This window comes from Mustela putorius, unplaced genomic scaffold (genome assembly GCF_011764305.1).
Source record: "Mustela putorius furo isolate JIRA1106 unplaced genomic scaffold, ASM1176430v1.1 tig00003988_pilon_pilon_pilon, whole genome shotgun sequence".
Classification (NCBI taxonomy): domain Eukaryota; kingdom Metazoa; phylum Chordata; class Mammalia; order Carnivora; family Mustelidae; genus Mustela; species Mustela putorius.
In genome coordinates this window covers 7,416,870-7,443,336 of record NW_025422127.1, presented here as the reverse complement: position 1 = coordinate 7,443,336, position 26,467 = coordinate 7,416,870, and the positions used below count along the sequence as shown (strand labels likewise).

The 26,467-nt window shown below is 44.0% G+C and overlaps 1 protein-coding gene across 4 annotated transcripts in view; it reads left to right on the top strand.

Annotated features, from left to right (window-relative positions):
• Positions 1–26,467, top strand: part of PPM1H (protein phosphatase, Mg2+/Mn2+ dependent 1H) — a 255,777-nt gene that overhangs the window by 151,424 nt on the left and 77,886 nt on the right. For all 4 annotated transcript variants that reach the window (XM_045071604.1, XM_004766588.3, XM_045071605.1 and 1 more), the window contains exon 5: positions 18,300–18,384. In XM_045071604.1, coding sequence (XP_044927539.1) covers positions 18,300–18,384 — 85 coding nt within the window. The remainder of the gene's footprint in view (positions 1–18,299; positions 18,385–26,467) is intronic.

The window sequence follows — 26,467 nt, the reverse complement described above, 5'->3', positions numbered from 1 at the left end:
GCCCTGTAGTTAGCCTTTTGAACAGCAAACTCATGTTTCAAATTATAACAAATGGCTCTATTAATGCTCTAATTGCTTCTGAACCTCACTCTTAAATTGCACCAGGCTGAGGCTATAAAGGTTTGCTTGCTGAAAGCTTCCATCTGGGCTTCTCCTTTGAGAGGGAGTTGTGAATGGGAGCAGCCAGTGGGACCGGGGTGATTGTGCTCTGAGAGCCTCTTGTTCTGTGGTATGTGGGACTTGCTGACCAATGCCAAACATTCAAAATGTAAATCTGAATAGGTCCATAGAAATTGGGACACGGAAACATGGGATTTGATGGATTGTGTTTCTTCTGAGTGTTTTTGTAGAGCAGTGTTGTGGTAGGAAATGCCTCTCCAACAGGGTTATTATAAGAACAAGCTTACAGCTTGAACCTTGCCCCTAAAAGAACATTCGAAAACAGTGTATCTATGAGGACACATTTCTGGTGGATTTACTCCAGTGGGTTTTTCTTCCAGTGAATTTACCTCTTTCTTTGTTTTGTTTTTTTCCTTCCTCATTCCCGAGATACAGGAGGGTAAACTGGTATATTTTTCTCTTAGACTTTGAGAAGGAACGTTAAACTCTTAACTGGTTTGTATAAACTAAAGGTTTTTTTATTCACCTGAAGATTTCTTATTTCATACATACTAGCCCACAGTATAAATATTTCCTGTACAGGGCGCCTGGGTGGCTCAGTGGGTTAAGCTGCTGCCTTCGGCTCAGGTCATGATCTCAGGGTCCTGGGATCGAGTCCCGCATCGGGCTTCTGCTCAGCAGGGAGCCTGCTTCCCTCTCTCTCTCTCTCTGCCTGCCTCTCCATCTACTTGTGATTTCTCTCTGTCAAATAAATAAATAAAATCTTTAAAAAAAAAAATATTTCCTGTACATTCTTTTTTTTTTAAGATTTTATTTATTTGACAGAGAGCACAAGCAGGGGGAGCAGCAGGCAGAAAGAGGGGGAGAAGCAGGTTTTCCGCTGAGCAGGGAACCGGATGCGGGGCTCAATCCCAGGACCCTGGGATCACAACCCGAGCTGAAGGCAGACACTTAGCCAACAGAGCTACCCAGGTGCCCCCTTTCCTGTATATTCTTTTTTTTTTTTAAGATTTTATATATTTATTTATTTGACAGAGAGACACAGCGAGAGAGGGAACACAAGCAGGAGAGTGGGAGAGGGAGAAGCAGGCTTCCCGCTGAGCAGGGAGTCCAATGCTGGGCTGGATCCCAGAACCCTGGGATCATGACCTGAGCCGAAGGGAGCAACTTAACTGACTGAGCCACCCAGGTGCCCCTTCCCTGTACATTCTTGTGTCAGAAATGGGAATGATGTTCCCACTCTTTCTTGGAAGTTTCTACTTTTGACACTACTGATCCCAAGGAAAGCAGGAAGTGGCTTATCTATTGGAAAGCATGCTCCTTATTTTGTTGGTGATGTTCTTCCTCTTTTCCTTTACCCTCCCATCCATACTCAGAATTCAGACTGATAACTGAACCTTATCAGAGTGTGAGGAAGAGCAGGGATAATAGCCCTTGTGGCTGAGACACCTCACATGGCTGGAATGACTCAGTTGCCAGCATACAGAAAAGAGCCCAACAGTGTCCCTCAGCCTCCATTTGGCCGTTGGTCTCTTTCCTGAGCCGTCCTACTGGGGTTTCTTTTTCTGATTTCCCTGACTTCATTTTCCAACTAGACCAGTCACAGTGTCCAGTGTTCCTTGAAGAGGAGATTTTTCTTCTTTGACCCCTTGAAGATACACTTTGGCTTTGGTTAAATCTTTTCTGATATCCCAGGCACCTCAGCAGTTAACTTGAGTAGATCCAACTGGCTCATAGTTAGAAGTCCTGCTTTGTCTCTCCCTCTCGTTGCTGCTGTTCTTGAAAGAGACTGTTCCCAGGTTTTTAGCCTTTCATGTGCCATCATCTCTTCCCTAGTTCTGTCAGTCAGCTTCTATGAAATTCAATTGCCCACCCTTTTCTCATCTCCCCCTACTTTTTCCTTCTGTTTCTCAGGAAATACTCTTCAGTGTGGCCCTCTCAATAGTATGTCTGCACTCCCTGGCCTGGACTTCCCCTTTGTCCTGACAGCCTTCTCCTTTAGGCATTTATTTTTTATATGTCTATGCATGTTTGCATCCTGAAACTTTTGTAAAAACAAAAACCGAAACAAAACTTTCTACTATCGCATAAGCAGTGTCGGTTACTTGTGTAGTTTTTAAAAGATTAAGGAAAGAAAGGCATATTCCTACCACCCAGGTGGGATCACTTGGTCTTCCACTCATTGCTCCTTCGGGTATTAAAAGGTACCTGTTGTAACCCTCCACAAATCTTGTTCAGAATAAACACCCCTGGTCTCCTGCACACAATCTTCAGAGAGCTGGTTTGAGCCCCTCATCACCCAGGTCTCCGGCCCTGGCCCGGTTCATGTGGTATTTCCTTATTCACACATGGCACCACTCAGAATGGAGCTGACCCGGGCACTCCATAGGTGTTGGCTACTCCCCTATGAAGAGAGCATCCTTACGCCCTTCGGACCTTCTCCCACAGAGCTGTACCACAGGGACTGCCTAATGGACTGAAACTCTTTAAATTTTGTGGACATTTCAACCATTTTTAATTCACGTATTTTAACTGACACTAGTTTCTCTTCTTCATTGTCCACAATGAAGAATCATGAAAAGATTGTGTTGGTTTCTGAAGTCCAAATCGATATTCTGCCTACAGTGTTTCTTTCACTTGGACCAAAAGAGGGATGGGGGCATGTTGGGGATGACATGGTGTACTCTCTCAGAGGATCCAGGCAGACGACCAGTGATCTGGGCTTTCCTTGATTAGCCCTCACAAGCCATTCTTTATGGGCATGCTCTAGAATCTTACTCCAGATTGATACCAAGCCACATTCCCCTGTTGACCGAGTCCATCGTCTCATTGAAAATTGGACCTGATTTGCCCATCTCCAATCTTTGGGCACATTTCTTCACTGTACTTGCTCCCAGATCCCTGACAGAACTATGGCTGTCTCATTTTTGAGGACTATAGGGCCTCAAGATATAATCTGTTGAAGCCAGAGGACTTGACCCCATTTATTGTGGCAGAGCTCTCTTCTGAAAGGATTTCATCTATCTTGGGCTTTACTTTTTGTTTGTTTGGGGTTTTTTTGTTTTTCTCAAGGCTGTTTTCCCCTCCTCAATCTCACAGGTAAAATAGCAATAAAATAGTACTTCTTCTGCTTTGTCGTCTGTCAGCATCACACCTTTGCTGTCAAGCAGCCAATTAGTCTCTTCTTCAGTTGCCTCCATTTTTCAAATATAACTAAGGCAGGCCAGTTCCGTTGTCTTCACCATGTTCTGTAAGCATAAATCTATTTTGGGCTTCAGCTATGTGAATACTTTTGATAGGTTGATGGTACTGTTCACCCTTGGCCTTCCCATCAGAAGTAATGGGATCTTAACTCCATACTGTTGGTCTGAGTATTTGCAAAATGGCAAAAACATAAAGTCCAAAATAGGTTTCTTCACCTGTAAATGTCAGAGATATTTCCTGTTTGCACAACGAGAGCCATTAGGGAAGCTATAGAGGGACAGCAACATTCTGCAGAGGTGAGATAAAACTCTGCCTGATTTTGGGCATGTCCAGGGAGGAATAAGAAGCTGCATGGCCAAGACCTGGAAACTTATTTCTAAAGTCCTGTTCTGGACCCTGCCTACCAATCCCAAAAAGGTAAAAAGAGAAATCTACGGACAGAGGATAAGACGGGAACACAAAAATAACAATTGTTGGCCTTTGACTGCATGACCTTCATGAGCCATGCTGACACATGTCATGGTCTTCTTTTGTTGAAGCTGGGTGCAGGGCTTAGGTCCAGTACAGCCTATCTGCCTCTTTCCCCCTAATCCTGGTGATGAGGGAAAGTCATTCTGGAGAGGCAGCAAATACAGAAATAAAATGAGAGCCAGAACAAGATAACCCTCAAGTGTCCAGTCAGAACCAGTTGAAGTCAGAGTAGCAGGAACACACCCTGCGTATTCTTACCGGGCAAACTATTTAGAGGAGAGCCAGAATGATGATAGGCAAAGAGTGGGGAGGGAGAGGGAGATTAGCTTTCTTCAAAGCAGCTTCCACTGCAGTGTCCACCCCCTTTACTGCTGCAGCGTTGTGAATGAGAGCATTTCAAAAAGAGAATGGAGTCAGAGAGAGATGCCTGGTGTGGCTTTTTGCCAAGAAAGAGCAGCCCCAAGTTTTATCTGACAAGGTTTTGGGGAGTAGGGCAGGAGACTACCAAGAGTGAAGCCTATTGTGTCCCCAGGCTCAGTCAGGTGCCTCTTATCCCTGAATCTAACCCACTCTTGGTAAAAAAGTGAGGAGATGTTAAGAGCTTTTCCTTCCCTAGTCCCATTTGAGAATTATTGTGCAATTATCAACTCTTGGGAAACAACCACCCATATTATTATATAAAAGCTCAGGAAATTCGTGTGACAAAGAAAGGTATTTCCCAGACTCTCTGAGCATGAATTTTTTTTGGTGGCTTCCTACTATTTATCACTCAGAAGAGCATTCCATGGAGGCCAACTTCAGCTCATTGACTTTCGGTGAAGAGTTCACCAGGTAAATGGACCCATCTTTCTATGTTCTCACTTAATATTTACACACTCCTTTTCTATCTACATTCCCTGAAGCATTTGTTTCAATTCCATAGTTTTGACCACCGTGTAAATATAACTATTCCCAAGTCTCTTTTTCTAATGCTGACCTCATTCTTGAGCATCACACCCGCATTTCCAGCTGAGTACTTACTAGTCCCTGTGCCGGAGCATCAGTCACATGCCCTGAATTCAGCATGCAAAGGCAAGAGGCAGTATCCTCTTCACCAGATTGGCTTCTTTCCGGTCTCCCTGTCATTAGTGATATCATCGCCCTCGAGGGACAAAGTTGGGAACCTCACTGGATTCCCAGACATTTCGTTTCCTTTACCCGGGAGGATATATTTAAAAATTATATGCATATGATAAATACAGATAGAATTTTAAAAAAATTTAATGTATTTTATCTCTGAGACTTCTATCTATTCCCATAGACATAGTCCAGACTCCCATTTTTCATTTGGACAATTGCAATAGCCTTAGGTAAATTGTGGGGTAAGCAGGATTCTTGTAAGTAAAGGGAATTTGGCATGAGACCCTTTTATAAATCTTTGTCAAGATAAAATCTTAAATTACAGATACGCTTAGAAAAATGTTGAGGCGATTGTGACATTAATATTAATGAATAGGGTGGGGTTTTAAAGCTGGTGATCAAGAGAAGCAGGAATGTTCCAGTACTACTCTATCAATCTGCCTTGTTTTCTGTGGAATTCTGGCGGGATCTGAACACGTCCGGAAATGACCATGGGAAATCAGCATACCATTTTATCATTAAAGTCTATGGGAGGCCACCTAAGTACAATTTATTTTTTCATTTATGCAGTTCCTTAGGGTGACAACAACTATGGACGGTTACTGTACAAAACAACACCATTCCAAGTAACTGTTTTAGTTTGACTTGGGATATGTGAATTTCCTTTAATGATTCAGTCAGCATCGTTAATAAACTAGTGGGAAAAAAAAAGAACTAAAAAAAAAGACAAAACCCCAAGCTATATGTAAAGTGTCTTGCACATAAACTCATCCAATCGGAAGAAAGTGGTATTGCCCTGTTTTTTAAATGGGGAAAATCAAGTTGCAGAGGGGCTGCTATTCCCAGTATAGCTAGTTCATAGCTTGAACTAGACTTTGAACTCCAGGCCCTAGTTACTTTCCACTACACTTCCACTGGCTCACAAAACCTAACTGATGGTTGCGTTCAGTGAATGAGAGATGGGCTTCCCAAGCATTTGTCATGTAAGGAACTGGCATGGGATTGTGTAAGGACTGGCAGGGTAACTATGAGCCGATAGAACCAAAGAGGGTTTACAGAGAAGGCAACTAGCCTCTCTGGGCCTAACCGTGGGCCACAACGAGCCCATCTGCCCTGTGAGGTGAAATCCTGCAGCTTAGTTTTGAACAGGGGCTGTGGCAACAGGGATGCCCTGTTTACTTCCACAGTGTAGGTTGTAAGACCTTCTAACAGATTACACATTCTAGAATGAATTGTTCATGGATCTGACTTTGCCCTTACAGAGCAGATGTAGTTCTTGATTTATAGCACCATAAAGAGAAACAGTGAAGGACGCTTCAAGACTTGGCAGGCGAATATAGACAAAGCTCCCCCATGTCCTTTTGAATTCCAGGGGTGGGGACTCCCGGTTTTCGATCAATGCATAATGTGAAGATCTGAAAACTCTTTTCCTGTTTCCAACCATAGACTCTTACTGATTTGATTTAAATAGAATTTCCTCTTGTTTGTTTTGTTCTAAGCATGAAGAACTGGTCACCCGCCATTGTTTGAGTAAAACCATTTCAAATTGCATGAGGAGAGTGGGATCAAGTCATTCCTCATTCTTTCCTTCAGGCTGAAATACCACAGTTGTTTTAATTTCCTTCAGAGCATCTATTTTCTACCCCCTTGAGGTTTTTTTTTTGTTTTTTTTTTTTTTGTTGTTTGTTTTTTTATTTCTCTTCTTGAGATTCTGTTCATTTGTTCCATCGCATTGCCTTTTTAAAGTGAAGAGGTCAGAACTGGACCCAGCTCTAACCTGCGTGTGACTCATGCAGAGCGTTAGTAAAGAAGAGATTGCTTCCCAGATGCTGCATGCCCTACCTGCCTTGGCACACAAACACTTGAGCTATTGTAGTCATCATGTATTTTTAGAAAGGAAGAGGGATCCATCCTACTCCCAAATGACTACAGTAGAGAAAAAAAATAAAGAAAAAAGAAAGGTGAAATCCTGCAGCTTAGTTTTGAACAGGGGCTGTGGCAACAGGATGCCCTGTTGACTTCCACAGTGTAGGTTGCAAGACATTATGCATTCTTCGGTGGACTCACCCAGTCTAGCTACTTGCTATGGGGAGAAAAAGGTGCTCACTTGTGGGCTTGAGAAGTGTGTGTCCATTTGTGCTGGGGGAGCTGTGTCTTGCTGTGGATTATAGGTATTGACCCTGCACTTGAAATGAACCAGATATATACCGGCTGATGCAAATGAAAATGAACCTTTAAGTGGTCAGTGTGTGTACTAAAATCTAAACACACAGGCAGAACTTTACAGCAGAGTTCTTTTAAAACTGTGTAAAATGAGAAATGACTGTGGGATTTTCAGAAATAAATTTAGTTTGAACTCTGTGGTACTTGAAGAGAAAATTTTAAAACCCGCTGTTGGCAGTGGAAAATGGTGCAGCCAGTTTGGAAAACCAATTGGCAGTTCCTCAAAAATTAAACAGTTACCATGTGACTCAGCAGTCCCACTCCTAGGCATATAGCCAATAGAATTAAAAGCATAATCACACCAAAACTTGTAAATGAACGTTCATAGCAGTGTTAGTCACAGTAGCCAGAATGGGGGCAAACCAAATGTCCATCAAGTGATGAGGGTATACATAAAATATGGTATATTCATATAGTATCTATATATAATATCTATATGGTGGAATATTCATTTAGCCGTAAAAAGGAAAAAAGTAGTGATGCCTGCTACAAGGATAAACCTGTAAACGTTATATTAAGTGAAAGACACTGGGCATGAAAGGTTGTATATGATACGATCTCATTTATACGATACATCCAGTATAGGCAAATCCATAGACACAGAGTAGATCCGTGGCTGCCAGGGGCTGAGGGAGGGTGGGGGAACGGGGAGTGACTGCTGATGGGTACGGGTAGGGTAAGTGGTTCTTTCTGATGGGATGAAAATGTTCTGGAATTATATAGTAGTGACAACCTCGTGAATTTACTCAAAAATACCGAATTACACACTTTAATTAGATGAACTTTATGAAATGTGGTTTATAGTTGTTTTATTTAAATAGAACACATAGCATAGCTCTACTGTTCATTTATAGATGGATCCCTTGTTATTATTATTTTAAGAAATAATCACCTCAGCAAGTTTTCTTTAATGACTGAGGCTTTTATTACTTTGGGAAATGTCGTGCTGGTGCATTGGGTTTCATGAGTGTTGCTGGTAAAGCAAGATGCTTGTAGAAAGTGGCTGAAGTATGACATTGAGATATTATTCTGGGGGCTATGAATACAGCCTGGGCTGGTTGTGAGACAAACAAGAACATCCGATTCAGTTATGGCTCTATAAATGGTCACTTATTTGTGCTACTATTCAAAGACTGGTAATATTTTTCTCCTGACCGTTCTTTGGTGAATATTTTTGCTGGGAAACTTAACTGGGTGCTTGAGGTTCTGTTAAATGAATCATCGTATTTGCAAACTTTTTCTTCAGTATCCATTCTGAAAATGGAATGACTAGACATACACCCAAACTAATTCCAGGCTCGTGGGATTATTTTTTCCCTTCAGCTATTTTCTGGCACCTCTAATTAGCTTCAACAGCCTGGCTGTCCTCTGATGGTAACCCCTGCTTGTTCCGTCAGCTGCCCTGCTTTCTTTTCTGTCGACACATTTCTAATACCTCTGAAGGAGACAGATGCTTCTGCTGCATCTGAACAGGACTCACAAGGTCTAATGCTTTTTGACAAAATGGATGCCTCTTCCCTGTATTTTGGAATTGATATACACTGTCAAAAAGGGTTTTCCGAATGGTTTCTCTTTGTCACCTTGTATCAGATTTTCTCCTCCATTCTGGAAATGTGCAGTTTAATGTTGCGTTTCGAATCACATTCAACTGAAAAAGTGTGTAATGGAATCAGGGCATCCCATGAATACTCTTAACAGGGTGGAAGATGCCCTTTGTTTGCAGCTGTGCGTTCCAAGGGGATTGGTGACAACAGTGAAATTACACTGGGGGGGGGGGGTTGCTTCATAATGGACTCCTTGTCCCTTATGATTTAAGAGATGCACCAGGGTTGACTTCTCCCATCCTCACGCTTCAGTATTGATTTGTATGTATTAGAATCTAAATTGTGGCGATTGCCACCTGAGAAGAAAAGCAGTCACTGTACAAGTTCGCCCCTGTTTCTCTACCCACATACCTGAGGCTTATTTTCCCAATGGTTTAAATTTAGGCTTGAAAGATGCCTGAGAAATGATCTGGTCCTATCTCTCCTTTTTCTAGGCAAGGACATCAAGGTCCAGAGCCAAAGACGGGCATGAGGTAGGGCTGGCACCCACAGATTCTAATTCCCAGGCCAGGTCCATCTCTGCCATCCCGTGTGGCCTCACAACCATGGGTAATGCACACATGCGTGCCTCCCTCCCATGCCGAGGGCTTTCGGAGCTGGGAGAGGGTTCAGCAATGAGCCATTGCCCCCGCAGGACTTGTCAGTTCATGCTTTGGCTTTCACAGCATCACCTCCTGGGTAAAGTGTCTGAACTTACCACCACCCAGAGAGGATGGATAGTGCAGAACCTTCCTCCTGCACATTTGCATGTCATACATGTACACCTGCTTAATGACACATGTGGTGGGTTCCATGCTGCCAGGCTCTCTGACCTCTAAAGAGCGAGAGATTGTAATGAAGTTCTGTGCTGTTGGAACTCTTTCAAAGGTGAACCTCAAAGCACTTTCTTTGCTGGCTGGCTGTTCCCATGCCTCAGAGAGAAGAAGAAATCAAGGGATGGCGAGAGGAAGCACCTTACTTTCAGCTCTGACTTCAGGAGTGAGCTTGATCTCTCACTTTTGTTTTGTTTGGAAGATTTTTCGTACCTCTTATTCTGTGGAAACTGAACTGCTGGACCATTACCTGCTTTTTAAGTGCAGCAGCCTGGTATTTCTTTTCCATTTCTGCTCTGCAGAGAGGGTTCCAGCGTTAAACTTGGAGGGGTGTGTGTATGTGTGTGTGTACATACATGTATGGGTACTTACATGTGGGTACATATAAATAAAGTCTGTATTTATAAATTGAAATCTGTATGGTATACCCATTTCCCCCCACTCTTTGTGCCACTTGGAGAAAGCCTTCTATTGAGGCTGACAATAATATATTTATTAGTTGTCCCCTTATCATGTCTGTATGGCCTCTATTTGCAAAGTCACGTAACTGTGAACTGGAGATTTTTGGTTTTGAGCCCAAAGGGTTTACTTTGTGGAGGCGGAAGGGCTGAGAGGCCATCTGCCCAGGCCTGTGCCTGGCGGAACATGCGCTTCTGGGCTTGCTGAGGGTCACGGGAAGGGAGCACTGACAAAAGTTTTCCAGCATTTGCCCTGTGATTCTCCAAATGTCATCTTCTTAAAACAATGTCATTTTTAAATGACATTTAAAAATATCTTACAACAAAGACATTTTGGGGCTTAACTAGTTTGTATTTTTTTTTTAAGATTTTATTCATTTATTTGACAGACAGAAATCACAAGTAGGTGGAGAGGCAGGCAAAGAGAGAGAGAGGAGGAAGCAGGCTCCCTGCTGAGCAGAGAGCCCGATGCGGGGCTTGATCCCAGAACCCTGGGATCATGACCCGAGCCAAAGGCAGAGGCTTTAACCCACTGAGCCACCCAGGCACCCCAACCAGTTTGTATTTTTATAACAAAATCCAGCCACTGGTTTCTCAGCGGCTCCTGACACCGCTGCAAGATCCTTCTGCTGTCGCGCCTCTGCCCTGACTGATGACCCATCTGGCTAATGACCTCTGACATGTGATTGGGCACTGGGTAGAGTTCTGTGGACCTGTGCTTGGTGCATAAAGAGTTTACAAAGATTGGTAGTGGAACAAAGATGAGTCTGCACTTAGTAGGACTTGAGGTTTTCTATGAATATCTGGCCCAATCTGGGCAAACAAAAGGAACATACATTCCTGGTAGCAGTCAAATAACAAAAAGATACGTGAGGCAAAATTAACTCTCACACTTCTGTACCTTTGTCCCTGCTCAGTCAAATGTATTTGTTTTTTTTTAAATCCTGTCAAGCTGCCAGGTGGTGTGGTGATCAAATGAGGACACTGCCCCAAACTGAAGGTAGCGGCCATCCTTTATTCACTTCCTGTAATCCCGAGGGCAAGAGGCAAAGAAAAAGAGATGTGCCAGCTTCCCAGTGATCCATTTTCCCCCGTGAAAGGCACCTGGGCAAGCGAGGCTCAGTTGGCATGCGGCACAGACCCAGGGAATCTTCTCGCTGCTAAGGAGCCTTTGCTTCTGCCCCTGCGTTTAAAACCAGGAGATGGTGGGGGGAGAGGGTAAGAAGGAGAAGGATTCAAAGTGGAAAAGTACTGAGTGAGAATGGAGAAAAGTTCCAGAGACAGGATTCCCATGGAGCTGCCAGGGCTGGGAAGGCAGATTGGTGCATAAATGTGGCTGGTGGGGGAGGCTGCTTCTCCCTCTCGAGACTGAAGTGCACTGACTGGGTCCTCATCTGATGGGGGAGGGCAGCTTCCTGGGGAGGGGAGGCTGCCTGGTACCACCTTTGTACCTTTTGGGGGGTGCTCTTGAAGGAGCACACCAGGTTTTGACCTGGGATCAGGCCTTATGATGGGGCCATATATGATCAGGCCATATATGCAGTATCTGTGTTTAGTTTCTGTTTTTACAAAAATGGGATTATGCCACATATTACTCTGAAACTTGCTTTTCTCACATAGCCGTGCATCATCGATACCTCTCACTTCTTACGATACCTCTTACTTACTTACATACTTAACTCTTCTATTTGTTGTTGTTGTTGTTTTGGGTTTTTTGTTTGTTTGCTTATTTTGTTTTCTTAAATACCATATAATATCTTATGGATTACAAACCAATCCATTCAGTGTTTCCCCTTCAGATAGACATTGAGACTGTTTCCAGTCTTTGCCGCAACAAATGACGTCAGGTATGAATTCTTGTCTGTATATCCTATGTACTGAGTTGTCTGTTTTTTTTTTTTTTTTAAGATATAGTCCCTAAAGTAGGATGACTGAACCATCGACCGCATCATTATAATAGATTAAAAAGGTCTAACCGTTTACATTCCCAGTAATTATGAGAATGGCTTTTTCCTCTTACCCTCTAAGAACTACTACCCGTCGTTAATTTTTTCAACAAACGTTTGCCAATCTGATGAGCAAACGTTATATGTTATTTTTACTTTAATTTGCATTTTCCTGGACTAGTGAGATTGAGCATCTTTTCTTGTGTTTATTGAACATTTGCATTTTCCCTTCTGTCAGTTGCCTAATCATATCTTTTACCCATTTTTCCCCCTTTGCTTGTTTGTCAGATGCCCCTTTAAGAGTGTCATTGCTGCTCTGAGGTGGGGTTTCCCAGGAGTTGGTATGATCCCCTGAGCAGAAGTTGTCAAATCGAGTGAATATTTGAAACAGGCATCTCATTTGACCCCTTATATTTCTCTTGACCGGTTAATGATTTGACTAACTTGGGGAACAAAATGCCAGTCTTTTTGACTCCAACTTGTGACCTCAGAGGATAGAAATAGCCAGGTTTTCAAGAAATTGTTCTCTGAACTCAAAATTCTCATCAATTAACAATAAATTGCTTTTATTGATGTGGCTAATGTTTGAAGAGGGTGGGAGAACATTTTGAAAACCATTAATGTCTTTGCCTTACATTCTCTTCTCCCATCCTTGCCGTTGACTCCAAAGAACATGTTAGACTTTACCCTTCACCACATTACAAATAAGGCTCCATCTATCTTGCTGGACAGGAAATGAAAGCATGTGAATATCAGTTTCAGTCTCTGTGAATGAAAGGCTGGACTTAACTTTGGGGATTATGCTTAGGAACCACCCTCTGTGGTAAGAGATGCCAGGTAGGAAGTGGTTGCCCGTGGATTAAATCACCTCAACTCTAGGACCCCCCTCACTTAATCTTTGGCCAGTCTCTGAGTAAGGAAATGGAATGTCATCCAAAATCTGACCATAGTCCTATCTCTAGGTCCAGATCTGATGGCTAAGAAGAAAGGCCAGGGCATCTGCCTCATTTTCCTTGATTCTTACTACAGCCACAGCTTTTTATTGGTTTTGTTTTAGATAGCTTTCCTTAGGAAAAACAGCCCATAAAATAACGAAGTGGAAGATAGAAAGTATCCGAGGATCCCATGATGACAGAATGTAGCTTTAAAGCATTTCTCTGGTTTATTGGTTGTTTAGTGCAAGATTTGTCAGCCTTCACACGCACTCTATTCCCTTTGAAACCCACTCCCTCCACTGCCCTGTTCCAGATTGGAGACCAGTACTCTGACACATTGATCCCGAGATCAGAGGGATGAAAGAGCAAAAGATCAAAAGGAAGCCAGGAAGCACATAGGAAGAGGCATCATGATTTAGGGACTGGGAAGTCTGACTGCCAAACATGCTGTCATCTTTAATCCATGGGCGTCTCATAAAGGAAGAACTTGGTAGTTCAAACAGAACTGAAGAACATTCTGTACATCGATGGATTTGATATAAAGATCTATTTAAGAAAGTAATTAGCTAGGGTTAGCCCAGTGGCGAATATTGGAATTGAAGGCTGATATCTCTCTGTGTGTGAATTTGAGGTTTAAAAAACAGACCAGAGTGGTGGCTGAAGGTCAAGGGTTCTGCCTCATTTGCCTTCATCTCTCGAGTCCCCTTTTTAGTGGTGATCTAACCAGAATGACATCCTTTTACGTTCCTTGTCTTTTGTAAAACCAATGAAAAGGCATATTTTCATTGGCATGGATATTTAAAGGTCCGGACTGTACACAGTGAATTAGAGACACTAATGTTGTTACTGGGAAAAGTTTTATTCGAGGCCGTTGCTCTGGATACATCTGTGGATCCTCCCAAAGTGTAGCTCACTAACTCTTTATCCACAAAATCATCTGTCCATCAGCGGTCACTGTGTGTCTGTCTTAGGCCAAGCATTGTGTGCTGAGAGTCAGAGAGTCAGAGACTCTCAGGCGCCAGCCAGAAATGTGCACAGGTAGTTAGAGAAGCCATGGGAGCAGCTGCCGTGGTAAGGACTGGTGACAGCTGTGACATACACACCATGGTACCACAGAGAAGGGGCCTCGGAGGTAAAGCAGGAGGGCAAGAGAAGGCATTCTCCTGGGCGGACTCTTGAGAGCAGTAGCTTGGCCAGAAGAAGGGTGAGGTAGATGTGTAAGAATAACGAGAGTGAGGCTTAAAGCCAGAAACAGAGGCAAAATGCAGATAATGATGGATTTTGGAAATGCTGGGGGTGCCTAAGGGAGTTTCGTCAGGGATATGACTTGACGAGAGTCATGCTTTAAAATCACAGTGGTGACCATGCACGGGGTCCGAGGAGGGCAGAAGTGGGAGCAGCAGAGAGCTCCTGAGTCACGTGGACTAGCTCTGATAGGGCCTGGAACCAAGATACTAATGGTGGGAGTCAAGGAAAGGAACAGATTCACATGCTGTTGGCGAAGTGAAATTTACGAGATTCAGTGCGTGTTGGGATGGTAGGAGGGGCGGGAACCGTCTGAGAGAGCTCTCTGGTGTGGGGCAGGCGACCAGGTGGGAAGGCCTGTTTTTCCCTAAGATGGAAATGCTGGGAGAGCTGCGGGTGGGGTGGAGTAGGATCATTAATTAAGTCTGAAACAGGCTGAATCTGAGATGATGCTGAGTATTCAAGTCGCCATATCTGTTGGTGGTGGGCTGTTCCAGGCCACAGGTGCTAGAAAGGATAGTTGGGAGTCATTGGCATATGTGGTTGTCGAAGCCTTTTCCTTGTTCAATAAATTTTAAGGGAGTAAGTCAGGCCAGCTTCGTGGATGTGCAACTGTCGGTCACACAGGCCTCACTCTAGGGAGGGCCCCACATTGGGTTTGATGCACTGTTGTCACCATCTTAAAATACACATTAATTTTTAATCAAGAGGCTCTGCATTTTTATCTTGCACTGGACCCTGGAACTTAGGTACCCAGTCCCGCTTATTGTATCTTGGCCCTATTATAGTAGTGAGGCTACAGTGTTGAGTAAGACAGCCATGGTTCTGTCCTTAGGTGCTCACAGGCCTGCATGTTAAGTCATCAAGAACGACACGTGATGTGCTCTGTATTAGAAGTAGCAGGCTCAGGGACCATGTGGGAGAGGTGGTTAAACCTAACCTTGGGGGTGAGAGAGTTAGGAAATGAGATTACCCAGGAAGCGGAGGAGAGAGACAAAATGATAGCCCATAACATCAGAGGAGGCGTAGAGAAGTCTGAGAAGGGAGCCTTCAGGGACATAGGGAATCCAGGAGAAGGGGGGTCCCAGAAGCCAGATCAGAAGAGACTGACCAGTGCTACCAAGCAGATTAGGAATGAGGTCATGTCGAGTGGATAGAGTAACAAAAGAGGCCATTGGATGCTTTTGAGAGCAGTTGGTTAGAGAGAGGGCCAAGAATTAATTTACCTCTGTTACCAAGAATGTATTTACTAAGGGATCAGTGGGAGGTGGGGAAGTACAACCCCTAAATGTAGGTTATTCTCTTAGAGAGAAAAGAAAGCAGGCACTACAAGGTGGGTTGTGGATGAGGAGAGTATCAGTTTTTGTTATGTTTTGTTTGATTGTAAGCTGAAAGTGTTTTGAGCACAGGTTTGAACTATGGGCCTATGGGCAGAAAGCCAGAGGCCTGCATGGGAAGTAATGTATGGACACACCCTGGTCGGGAAGAGAAGAGAACAGGATAGCAGAAGGAGCAGGTGCATTTCTAGGTAAAGACCCCATTTGGCTTAGAAGTCACCTCCACTTGTGCATGGGAGCATCTGCTGCCTCTGTCTTCCTGCCTTGAATTCAAGGGAAACACGTCTCCGGAGTTCTCTCATTTGCTCTCATATTCAACAAATAGTTACAGGGCTCCTGCTGTGTGACCGGAGAGCATTTGGAATCTAAGAGCAAACAGGCCGCTGAGCTCACCTGCAGGTCCTGCGAGAGGAACTTCTGTGGCCTGGAATGATGGCGCAGTGTTGGCTCCTCCCCACCCACCTGTCTCCGCAGTCTCTGATGCTGCCTTCCATCTTCTCTACCTTCCTCCTCTGGCGCGCTATCTTTTCCTTGCTTCCCAGATAGCCATCTGTCCTAGTTGGAGCAGGGAAGCTGGAATTCAGGGACCATGTAGAGAAGGGGAAGAAAAGTGAAAACTAGTTGTAACCAAATTTTTGGAAATAGAAGGTTGCCCTTGGAATTTAGTGCCTAATGACTTTTTATCTTATCCGCCTGGTTCTCCCGGCCCTTCCTGCTACTTTGAGATAAGGCTCTAACCTAGACCTTCTTTCAAACTCTCCACATCTCTCCATCCTCTGTCAAATCCCCTACTCCCTTATTCAGAGTTAGCCTTAGCTGATGAATTAGGATAGAGTCCATTTGAGTGAACACACTGATTTTTGAATGGTGGATATCACCTTTCTTGCCTGGAGGGATGGGGTTGCATTTTACAAGTGACTCGGGATTTATAAGAAGGAAATTTAATTTGTCCTATTTTGGGCATCATCATAAAAGAAGCCATATGAATATTACATCTTTTTCCCAGTCAGTTCCCCTAAAACTTTCCATTTTCTTATAGCTTCCACTGGTTTTCTTGTAGACCCACTAATTCTCTAAAGCCCTGCGTGGTGTTCAGTATCATCCCCTCCCTTACCTGCCCTCCTACCGGTTTCTATGACAGACAGCAACTGGGCGTAGGTGGTGTGGGGTGGGGGTCGGGGGGAGGGCAGGGGAGAGATTGGGACAGCTGCAGCCATTTATAGGGATTGCTTCTGAGTTGGGGACCACCTCAGCACATTTGGCACATTTGGGGGAGGAAGGGGTGGCTGGGGACTCTTGGCACAAAGAATGCAGCTGACCCTAGAGTCAGTGATGCAGCCACCCGGAGCTGAGCTCAGGGAAGGCATTTCCTCCCGTTGGGGGCTCTTCACAGAGAAGTGTATGGGATTCCTGCTCCCTGGTACCTGGAAGCTTTTGGGTTCCTATAGAATGCAGTTTGCAAGCAACTTCACTGACTAGTAGGGGGAAATGGCTGCTAGGAACCACTTCAGAAAAGAAGATCCAGGAACAGGAGGCTCCATCTGGACGAGGCCTAGGAAACGTTCCCCCACCCTTAGCAATGCTGTGGCCTCTCCCTTCGGTAGCTCCTCTGGGGAGCTCTGTTCTCGCAAATGCTTGAGTCAGCAGTAACTTTGGGGCACATTTGTGGAAGTGTGTGATTTTCCCTAAGCTTCGGGATGAGATGAAAATGTTTTTTCCTGGACCCAGAAAACTATCCCTGAACTCCGGAGTCTCAGTCAGGCATTCTCAGATTGGATCACCTGGGGATCATATTACAGTGAAGATTCTGATACAGTAAGTCTGGAGTGGGACCCGAGAGTCTGCATTTCTGATATGGGCCAGTGCTCCTGGCCCAAGGACACATGGAGTAATGAGAATCTGAAGCTGTACTGTCTACTACATTAAGCGCTAACCATTGTGACTGCTTAAGCTTAAAGATAAACGAATTGAAATTAAGTAAATAAAAAAAATTCACTCTCTCAGCTACACTAACCATAATTTAGATGCTCGTTACCCACATGTGGCTGTTGGCTGCCATATTAGATTACACAGATTAAAATATTTTCATTATCACAGCAAGTTCTGTTGGAAAACATTAGTTTACAGTAAGCCTCAGTTTCCCTCATTTACTTTTTCATCCATTTGTTCACTGAACATCTGTTACGTGCCGAGGAGGATGGTTGGTCCTGGCCATTAATGGATGGTTCCAGCTAACAGAAAAAGTAAACGTCAGCTACCCCAAATGTAATGTTCTTAAAGTAAAGATACCTATAATATGGTGAGGGAGTCTTAGTTGGTAACAGTGAATGTTGCCACGCAGGTTAGAGGAAAAGGCGTCATTAGGGCATTTCATGTGTGTGTGTGTTTTTAAAGATTTTATTTATTTGACAGAGGTCAGAAGTAGGCAGAGAGGCAGGCAGAGAGAGAGGAGGAAGCAGGCTCCCCACCCAGCAGAGCCCAATGTGGGGCTTGATCCCAGGACTCTGAGATCACAACCTGAGCCAAAGGCAGAGGCTTAACCCACTGAACCACCCAGGCGCCCCATGTATTCTTTTTTTAAAGACTTTATTTATTTATTGAGAGGGAGAGAGAGTGTGTAAATGCGTGTAAGTTGGGGGAAAGGGAGAATCTCAAGCCGACTAAGCACAGAGCCTGACGCGGGGCTTGGTGTCGCAACCTGAGCTGAGATCAAGAATCAGATGCTGAACCGACTAAGCCCCCCGGGCACCCCTCATGTGTGCACATAGCACAGAATTGAGGTCCTTAGGAGGTCGGCTACTGACAGTACATTTTTACCATTTCAGGGCCATAATCATCAGAAATGGAGAAATCATCCCCATGTCTTCAGAATTTACCCCCGAGACTGAGCGCCAGCGACTTCAGTACCTGGTAAGAGTCATGTCAGTTTGGTGGAACGCCGTGGCGTTGGGGATGGTGTCGGAGCTGTTTCAGAGAAACGTGTCGCTATTGACATGGGAGCAGGCCCACAGCAGTCAAACGACATATGGTCTTAACTCCCCCACACACACCTTCTGGATCACACATCCTAGCTCCACGTGTGACGACACACTCCACCTCCGTGAATTTATTATTGTGGCTGTTTTCCTCCCATCTGTGACCAGTCGAAGACACAATGTGCTCTGTTTCTTTTAATGGTTTGGTATGTACAATATGAGATGGGGTGTTGGATAACACAGTTACCATTCTTCTACCCCTCCCTTGAACTTAAGATGGGGGCTCAGTCCTGAGGAGGAGGGCAGCCCCGAGATCCCACTGATACCCCACCACCACTTCACACGCAGGTATGAAGTCTCAGGGGCCCTTTGGGAACGACGCAGGTGTTAGAAAACCTGTTTCTGTCCTGAAAATAAGTTCTCTGTGTAGCTCACGCTCTTCAGAGTGAAATTACGAGTAGGCTGTAGGAGGGCTATTTGGTTTTTCAGATCTTGAGAGTTTTTGCTTCACCTCAAGATTTGAGTTTTCTGGAAAAGAGAAGGCACTTCCCTGTTCCTCAGATTCCAGGGTCAGGGCATTTGGCTTTGAACCTCAGCTAAGCGACAGTGGCAATCGTGCGAGCTTATGATCTTTGGGGACCAACAGCGTGATTATTCGTCCTATGGATGACATCTTTTTTCTTGCCAACTGGCTTTCTTTTCAGACAGCACAGCTAAGGTAGTGATCCTCTGCTCTTAGGAAGAAATTGATCCTGGCTACTCAAGAAGGACTTTGCTCATGTCTTTGCATTTCAGCATGTGTGAACAGTCCAGGTTTGATCACTTTGACCAGCTTAGAAAGGGCTGTGCACGTTCCCTTAGCTTCCTTGTCTAGTTTGTTTTACTCAATATCTAAGCCGTATTGGTCTGGTACTTAATGACAGCAGGAATCCAAACCCAATATAAAAACATTTGTTTCTCTCTTTCACCAACTGTTGTTCTCTAACCTTTCTGTTTTTTTGTTTTGTTTTTGTTTTTGTTTTTTTTTCCCAAATGAATAAACTTGTAGCCACTCCGGGGAAGCCCAGGCTTCAGAACGCTCATTCTCTTTTGCAGTCTGGGTGGGGGAAGGGACCCTGCAGCAGCCGTAAAATATCCTCATTCCTGTGCCAACTCGCTGACTTGTGGGCTGGCTAACATTGTGCACGTCTCTCAACCTTTCCAGACCTCAGTTTGTCACTTACACAGTGGGAAGCTAGACTAGGGGATCACCAGGGACCTTCAGGCTGCAAGATCCTTCCAAGTAGAGTTCATAACAGCTGCCCTCCTGGTCACCTGTCTGGCTTTCCCCAATCCATCTTCCACAAAGCCACCCCAGTGAGCTGATCGTGAACTGTGTCACTCCCCTGCCTAAAATCCTTTTGGCTCCTCAGAGTGTGCAGAATGCGGACCACACTCGGTAGACCCAGAATCATGGTCTCCATCCACCTCTCCTCCATCATTTCTCTGCTGCCCCTACCAACGCCACCACATGTCTCAGGCTGTAGACAGAGAACCACCTTCCATTTCTGGGCCACACCTTGATCTCCCCAACCTGCATGCCTTTCGACATATGCCCTTCCTGGGTAGCCTTCCCCTGTCTTCTGCCAGGGAAACTGCTCTTCGTGCTTTGAGACCCCAGTATAAATGTCACATCCTAGGAAGCTTCCTCTCCCCCTCCTAGGGGTGGGTGTCAGCCCCCCGTGCTCGTGCCCTGGAAGTACCCCACAGAAGCCCCATGCTGTTGTATTGCTGGTTGCCATCCCACTTTCCCCTTCCCGACTGAGTCCTGGAGGGCAGGCTCCTTGCCTTTGTCACTTCCTGTTGTACCCCACATGGAAGAGATACTGAACCAGGATTCGTTGAATAAAGGGAAGAAAGAACCAATATCTGTATTGACTTCTGGATCATTACCACACAGTACTCTCCTCTCCTCCTTCCCCTGAAACCTGTCACAGTCCTTTGCCTGGCCATGCCTCAAGCATGTCTTCATCACCTCCTTGCCCTTTCGTGAAAACTGTGTCCTGTTTTCCTGCTGAAACCAATGGGAAACAGCAGGTTGACTTTTTTTGTTGTTTTGCAATGATTTCATGTCTTCATGTTACAAGAACGGTACACAGAGTTCAAAAATGCTAACTTTTAGGGAGGGATGGGAATGCTGACATTTATCAGATTCCTAATATTGGTCGCATATTTTTTGATGGTCACAATGAGATGTTGTTTCTTCCGATCTCAGCTTTGTCGTGTGTGTGTGTCTGTGATTTCCACAAGGCCCCTTCCTGATTCACAGCTTCATCATCAGTAACGGACGTAGAAAGCCTTAGAAGACAGGTTTAAAGACTAAGGGAAAACTACGTGGAGAATTCTTTTGTGCACAGAGTCCTCATTTGATTATTATTTGATGAATCAGTCTTGCCACTTCAAATCCTACTGGCCTGCAAACCACAATGATTCTGTCCCTTTTTTTTTTTAAATTTAAGAATCACTCCTTATGTTCCTAAAGATGAATGTGTGTTTTTGTGTCACTCAGACAGTGTGTACACTCTTAGCCCACAGAACTGAGCCTAATTGCTGAATTTCTAAAAGGTAAGAAAGCCGTCCCCGTTCTTTTTCATCCTTACTTCTAAATCGTTCACGTTTCTCTGGTTTATAACTATTCTTCCCAAACAACAGAACTGTAAATGACCAGAACACAAAATATCCTGGCTGTCCAACTTCCCGTTCTGTCAGGAGTCTAGAAATGTATGCTTCGAATTGAACAAATCCAGTAACTGCAGTCACATGATCTGTGATGCAAATCTTTTGTTTTTGAGTGAAGTTTTGAGTGAATTAGGGGGTTTATAGTATAAAGTGTTAAAAATAATATCAAGGGGTGCCTGGGTGGCTCAGTCATTAAGCGTCTGCCTTTGGCACGGGTCATGATCCCAGGGTCCCAGGGTCAAGCCCTGCATCAGGCTCCCTGTTCAGTGGGAAACCTGCTTCTCCCTCTCCTACTCCCCCTGCTTATGTTCCCTCTCTCACTTCTCTCTGTCTGCCAAATAAATAAATACAATCTTTTAAAAAAAATAAAAATAATATCAGTTATGAGAGGAAAACAGTAGTGTGATAACTTCTCTCAGCCCAGCCCAGACACGGCTATATGATCACACGATGTCTCTGAAGGACACCTCCCTTGAAATATTCACTATAGGTTCTGAAATCACAATGAAAAGTAACCCCATGGTAATATAAAGCACAGTATATATCGTAATCCTTTTAAGTGCATCTAATCCTACCAGTTCATTTTTTTCTTGGAAGATCAGTTCCCTTGAACTAATTATGAAACACTTTAGTGTAATGGGGATTATAGTATTCTTTACGTGATCTAAACGAGTTAGTACATCCCTAGAAAGTTAACAATGTACTCTTTATTCTCAGGTCAAATTAAATTTTCTTTTGATGATGTGTGAGGACACATTTATGATAAAATCATTAAAGCTTCTAGGTCCCTGGAGACTGGACTTGAGCATGTGTCTGCAGTTCGATGTGTAGAAATGGTTAATGGTTTTCTTGGAGGCGGCGAAGATTCAGAGCTCCTTGTACGTGAGCCGTTTTGATCCACATCGAAGAGGAATGTTCTTGGTATGCACAGGCTGGACGTTTGGGGATTCCAGCACTGGAAGCAGATTACAAGATGATGGATGAGGCAGGCATGTTAGTTTTGTTCGGTCTTGCGTCCTGACCTCGGGAGGGCCCTTCATGCCGCTCTCCCGTGATGTGAATTTTGTTCCATAGATTCTTGGGCAGGGTGATTAATCAAGCAGGCTTGAGGGTTTGACGTGTTCACACGGAATGTGGCAGGTGTGTGGCGAAGGGGTCAGGGGCTGTGAACTTCTGCCCCAGCAGCCAGGGAAAGCCGCTATCCTACCGTCACGGGTAAGCCTCGCTCTTCTGTCGCTGCGCCTTTTTTTTTTTTTTTTTTTTTTTTTTTTTTTTTTTTTTTTTTTTTTTAGTGTTTCTAGGATGATTGAAGTAAAATATTTAAGGAGGTCCACCAAGCTAAATGGAATGTTTGGATGGAGTCAGGGCACAGACGGGAGGGAAGGCAGTCTGGTCATGGTTGTGTCTTGGCGGAATTTACTGCTTTGATGCTGCAGCCTGCAGAAAACCACCCCCACCTCTGCTTCAGGTGACAGCCAGAGATGGATCTCCCTCAGGGGGATGTCTGGAGCCCCAAGGTGTGAGAGTGATGGCTTCCCCTCCATTCTGCCTAGACATATTTATAAACTCTGATTTGATTACATTAAGATGTGCTGGTATCATCAAACCTTCAAATAATGTACTTCTGTCCTTGTAGATAATCCAAGTCGGCAGCTGTTTTTCATCAAGGGCAATGTACAGAAGAGATGAAAGTGGGTTTCAAATACACATTTGATACGTACAAGTGCAACATTATCCGAGGTGATTTCTTGCAGTGTCCTTGGAACTACCCCCAGCCTTTTCTGCCAAGTTCGATTGTTTGCGTGCCGTTTCTCTGGTGTTGGGTTTGGAAAGTTTTCAAGGTGGATGGTGTTGCTCCTCTTGGCTTTTTGGGATTTTTCATGCTCAAGAATGATCTCCCAAAAGTATATTCCTTAACCTGCTTTTTAAAACAGGATACTGTAATGTGGGGGAGGGTCAAGTGTGCTTGTGTATGACCCAGCACCCCCACCATACCATTTAGTCTTGAGAGCAGGTTGAGCCCAGGAGGCCTTTAGTCATAGGGCGGCAACTTCACCATCACGGTGCTTCGCTTGATGACTGAGTCATGGAAAAATCTGCTCCAATCCTCTCTCTTTTTTTCCCCTTTTAAACCTTTCTCGCAAAACTGCCTGTGAGTTTCAGAATTTCTAATTGAAATACGGCAGTTAAAAAATGGCTGGCCTTTCTCTTTCTTTCTTTCTTTCTTTTTTTTTTTTTTATATTTTATTTATTTATTTGACAGAGGAGAGAGAGTTCACAAGTAGGCAGAAAGGCAGGCAGAAAGAGAAGGGGAAGCAGGCTCCCTGCCAAGCAGAAAGCCCGATGCAGGTCTTGATCCCAGGACCCTGAGATTATGACCTGAGCTGAAGGCAGAGGCTTAACCCACTGAGCACACAGGCGCCCCATTTTTCATATGTACTATAGGTTTGACTGATGACACAGGTGCACAGAGAAGCCAGGCGAGTTTTAAAGCACAGAAATGGCACCACCCAGACTTTTTGAGACAGAGCTTCTTTTTGTCAGCCTGGGAGTGCTGCTTGGCTTCTCGGAAGACTCTGAGAGACATTAGCCCCTATAAGTGAAACTCACCACTAACAGAGCCTTGGTTTTTGTTTTTGTTTTTTAAGATTTTATTTATTTATTCAAGAGAGAGGGAGAACACAAGCAGGAGAAGGGGCAGAGGGAAGCAGACTTCCTGATGAGCAGGGAGCCCGATGCAGGGCTCAATCCCAGGACCCCAGGATCATGACCTGAGCCGAAGGCAGATGTCCAACCAACTGAGCCACCCAGGTACCCCCAGAGCCTTGATTTTGAAAATGAATATAAATGGATGTTTTGTGTAATTCCAGGTCAGGAGGAGTCAGAGGCTTGGTGTTGAGGTATTCTAAACACCCTGAGCAGACCTAAGAAAATGAATTCCGCACAGCTAAACAAAGTAACCACGAGAATGTATCCCTAACTACTTTTATTCTTTAAAAAAGCTCAGTCTTTCTGCACAGTTGCTACACTCATAGAATCTTTAGACTCTCTGAAACCCCTGTCCCTTGCAACATTGTGAAGGAAAAATGGGACACATAAAGCCAGAGCCATCTGTCCATAGGGTCCCTTAAAAATTGATCTGAGTGTAAAGAAGCAAGATCGTGTAGTGCATCCTTTAAAAATGTTAAAGTTAAATACGTTCTGAAAGAGGTAGACAGCATTCACGGAGGTTTACCAAGACAAACATTAACTGTATATACAGTTTTCTCTTCTCCAGTTGCTTCATCTGTGAAATCCGGTAATTACGGGCTCCTCCCATGACGGGATGATGACTAATGAGTTAATATTTATAGTGTGCTTACAACAGTGCCTAGATCAGAGACAAAATAAAATCTCTTCGCTTCATGTCTAACTGTATATGACAACTTTTGTATGGCCGTCCTGCCTTCGGGACTACTTCTGTGGCCTTTTATAAAATTTATAAATTCCATTTGCATATGCAGAGGGATTGAAGATATGCAGGCACATTCTTTTTGCTGACATGAGTTGTTCTGTCTTCCAATGAATTCCTTTCCCAGATTTTTACTTGGGAGGAAAAAAGCATTAAGCATATAAATATGGAAACTTTATATGTTTTATGTAAATGAATACTTTTTACCCCTTATTCTATACATTAAACTGTTGCAGAATTGACAAATCTAGGCAATTTTGTTTAATATATCCATTTGCATACCAGTTTCCATGTGGCTCCTTTAGCGTAAGCTATAAATTTTACAATTTTAGAGTTATTTTAGGGGCACGCTTTTCTCTGGTTGATCAGCACAGTCCCATGTAGAAATTTAAATGTGAATCTTTCTTGACATCCATGTAGCCAGACAGAATTTTATCAATATTCAGTTTCATAATGGCATATATACATAAGCTTGGTTCCTGTTACTTTGGGATTTTTAAGGACAAATTAAGACAGAGAATCTTTATGAAAGACTCCAACGCATACATATTTAGATCTCAGCCATTAACATTTTCCCTTCATTTTTGTTTAACCCAAACCAAAATATTCTGTCTCTGCACTGTAAATCAGGCAGCCAGCCTTGGCTCTGGGATCACCGTCTCATTTGACTGGTAGTGTGACCATCAGTGGCTTGGCTGATGTTATTAATTTCATTGCATTCGTGACCTTAGACTTTCTATCATGGTAAATCACCCTGAAATGTAAGGCTTTCAGTCTTTCCGTCATAAAATCTGACAAGGTTTTTCCCTTTCTATGGGCAAGAAAGAGGAGAGATTACTCAGGGGTGGGTTTTGTTCTGTTTTGTTTTGGGTTTGGGTTTTTTTTGGTCTTAAGATTTGTGTTAAACACTGAAAATCCTCATTTTGGCAACTTCCATTCAAATACTGAGAGGTCCGAACATTTAACAAATTAGTTCCTATAAAAGTTCTCTAGTAAGAGGACTTCGCCAACTATTTCCTGCTATGAAATCTGCCCTCTCGTTGAACACATGAGTGTTTTTACCTTCCGTATCTTGCCAATGGGAGTAGAAATTCGAACAACTACTTTGAAAAAGGGTTTGGCTCAGCAGTTCTAATCCAAGGTAGGCACCTAACCAGAGGGTACACAAATGTTCACCAAACTAGAATGTGCACGGCAGCATGGGTTGTAGTAGCACAGACTGGAAACTATTCACATGTCCCTGGAAAGCAGAATGCATAAGACACTTGTCAGCCAGAGTCATGGCCTGGAATGCCACACAGTACTGAGAATGAACACGTTTTAATTACATGCAACAGTGTGGATGAATCACACAGACTTAACACCCAGCACCGGGGGCAGCTTATAGGATTCCATAGAAAGTGCACAAAGAAGAGGACCCAACCCAGAGGTTGGGGTGGTGCTAGGGAGAGCAGTGGTTGGATGGTGTCCTGCCCCCAGGTGCTGCTAACATGTTGTTTCTTGATCTAGATCCCAATTACATGAGCATGGCCAATTTGTCAAAATACGTGGGCCCATACTCATACGATATAGTAACTTTACTGTGTATATATTATTCCTGCTCAAAAAAAATTTTTTTTTACAAAAAATACTACCACTTTATTGAACTGGTTATTACTCTTTGTGGGAGGGACCTTCTTCGGGGCTCCGCAGGAGTCCATGGAGAAGCAGCTAGATGGGTCCCCAAGATAGGCACCCTTCTGCCTCGTCTCTGTTCTTTCCTAAAAGCACCTTCAAAAGCCCCTCCATTCACCATGCTGCTTCGCACTTCCTCACCTCTCCCCTTGCTGCTCTGGCCCCAGACACCTTC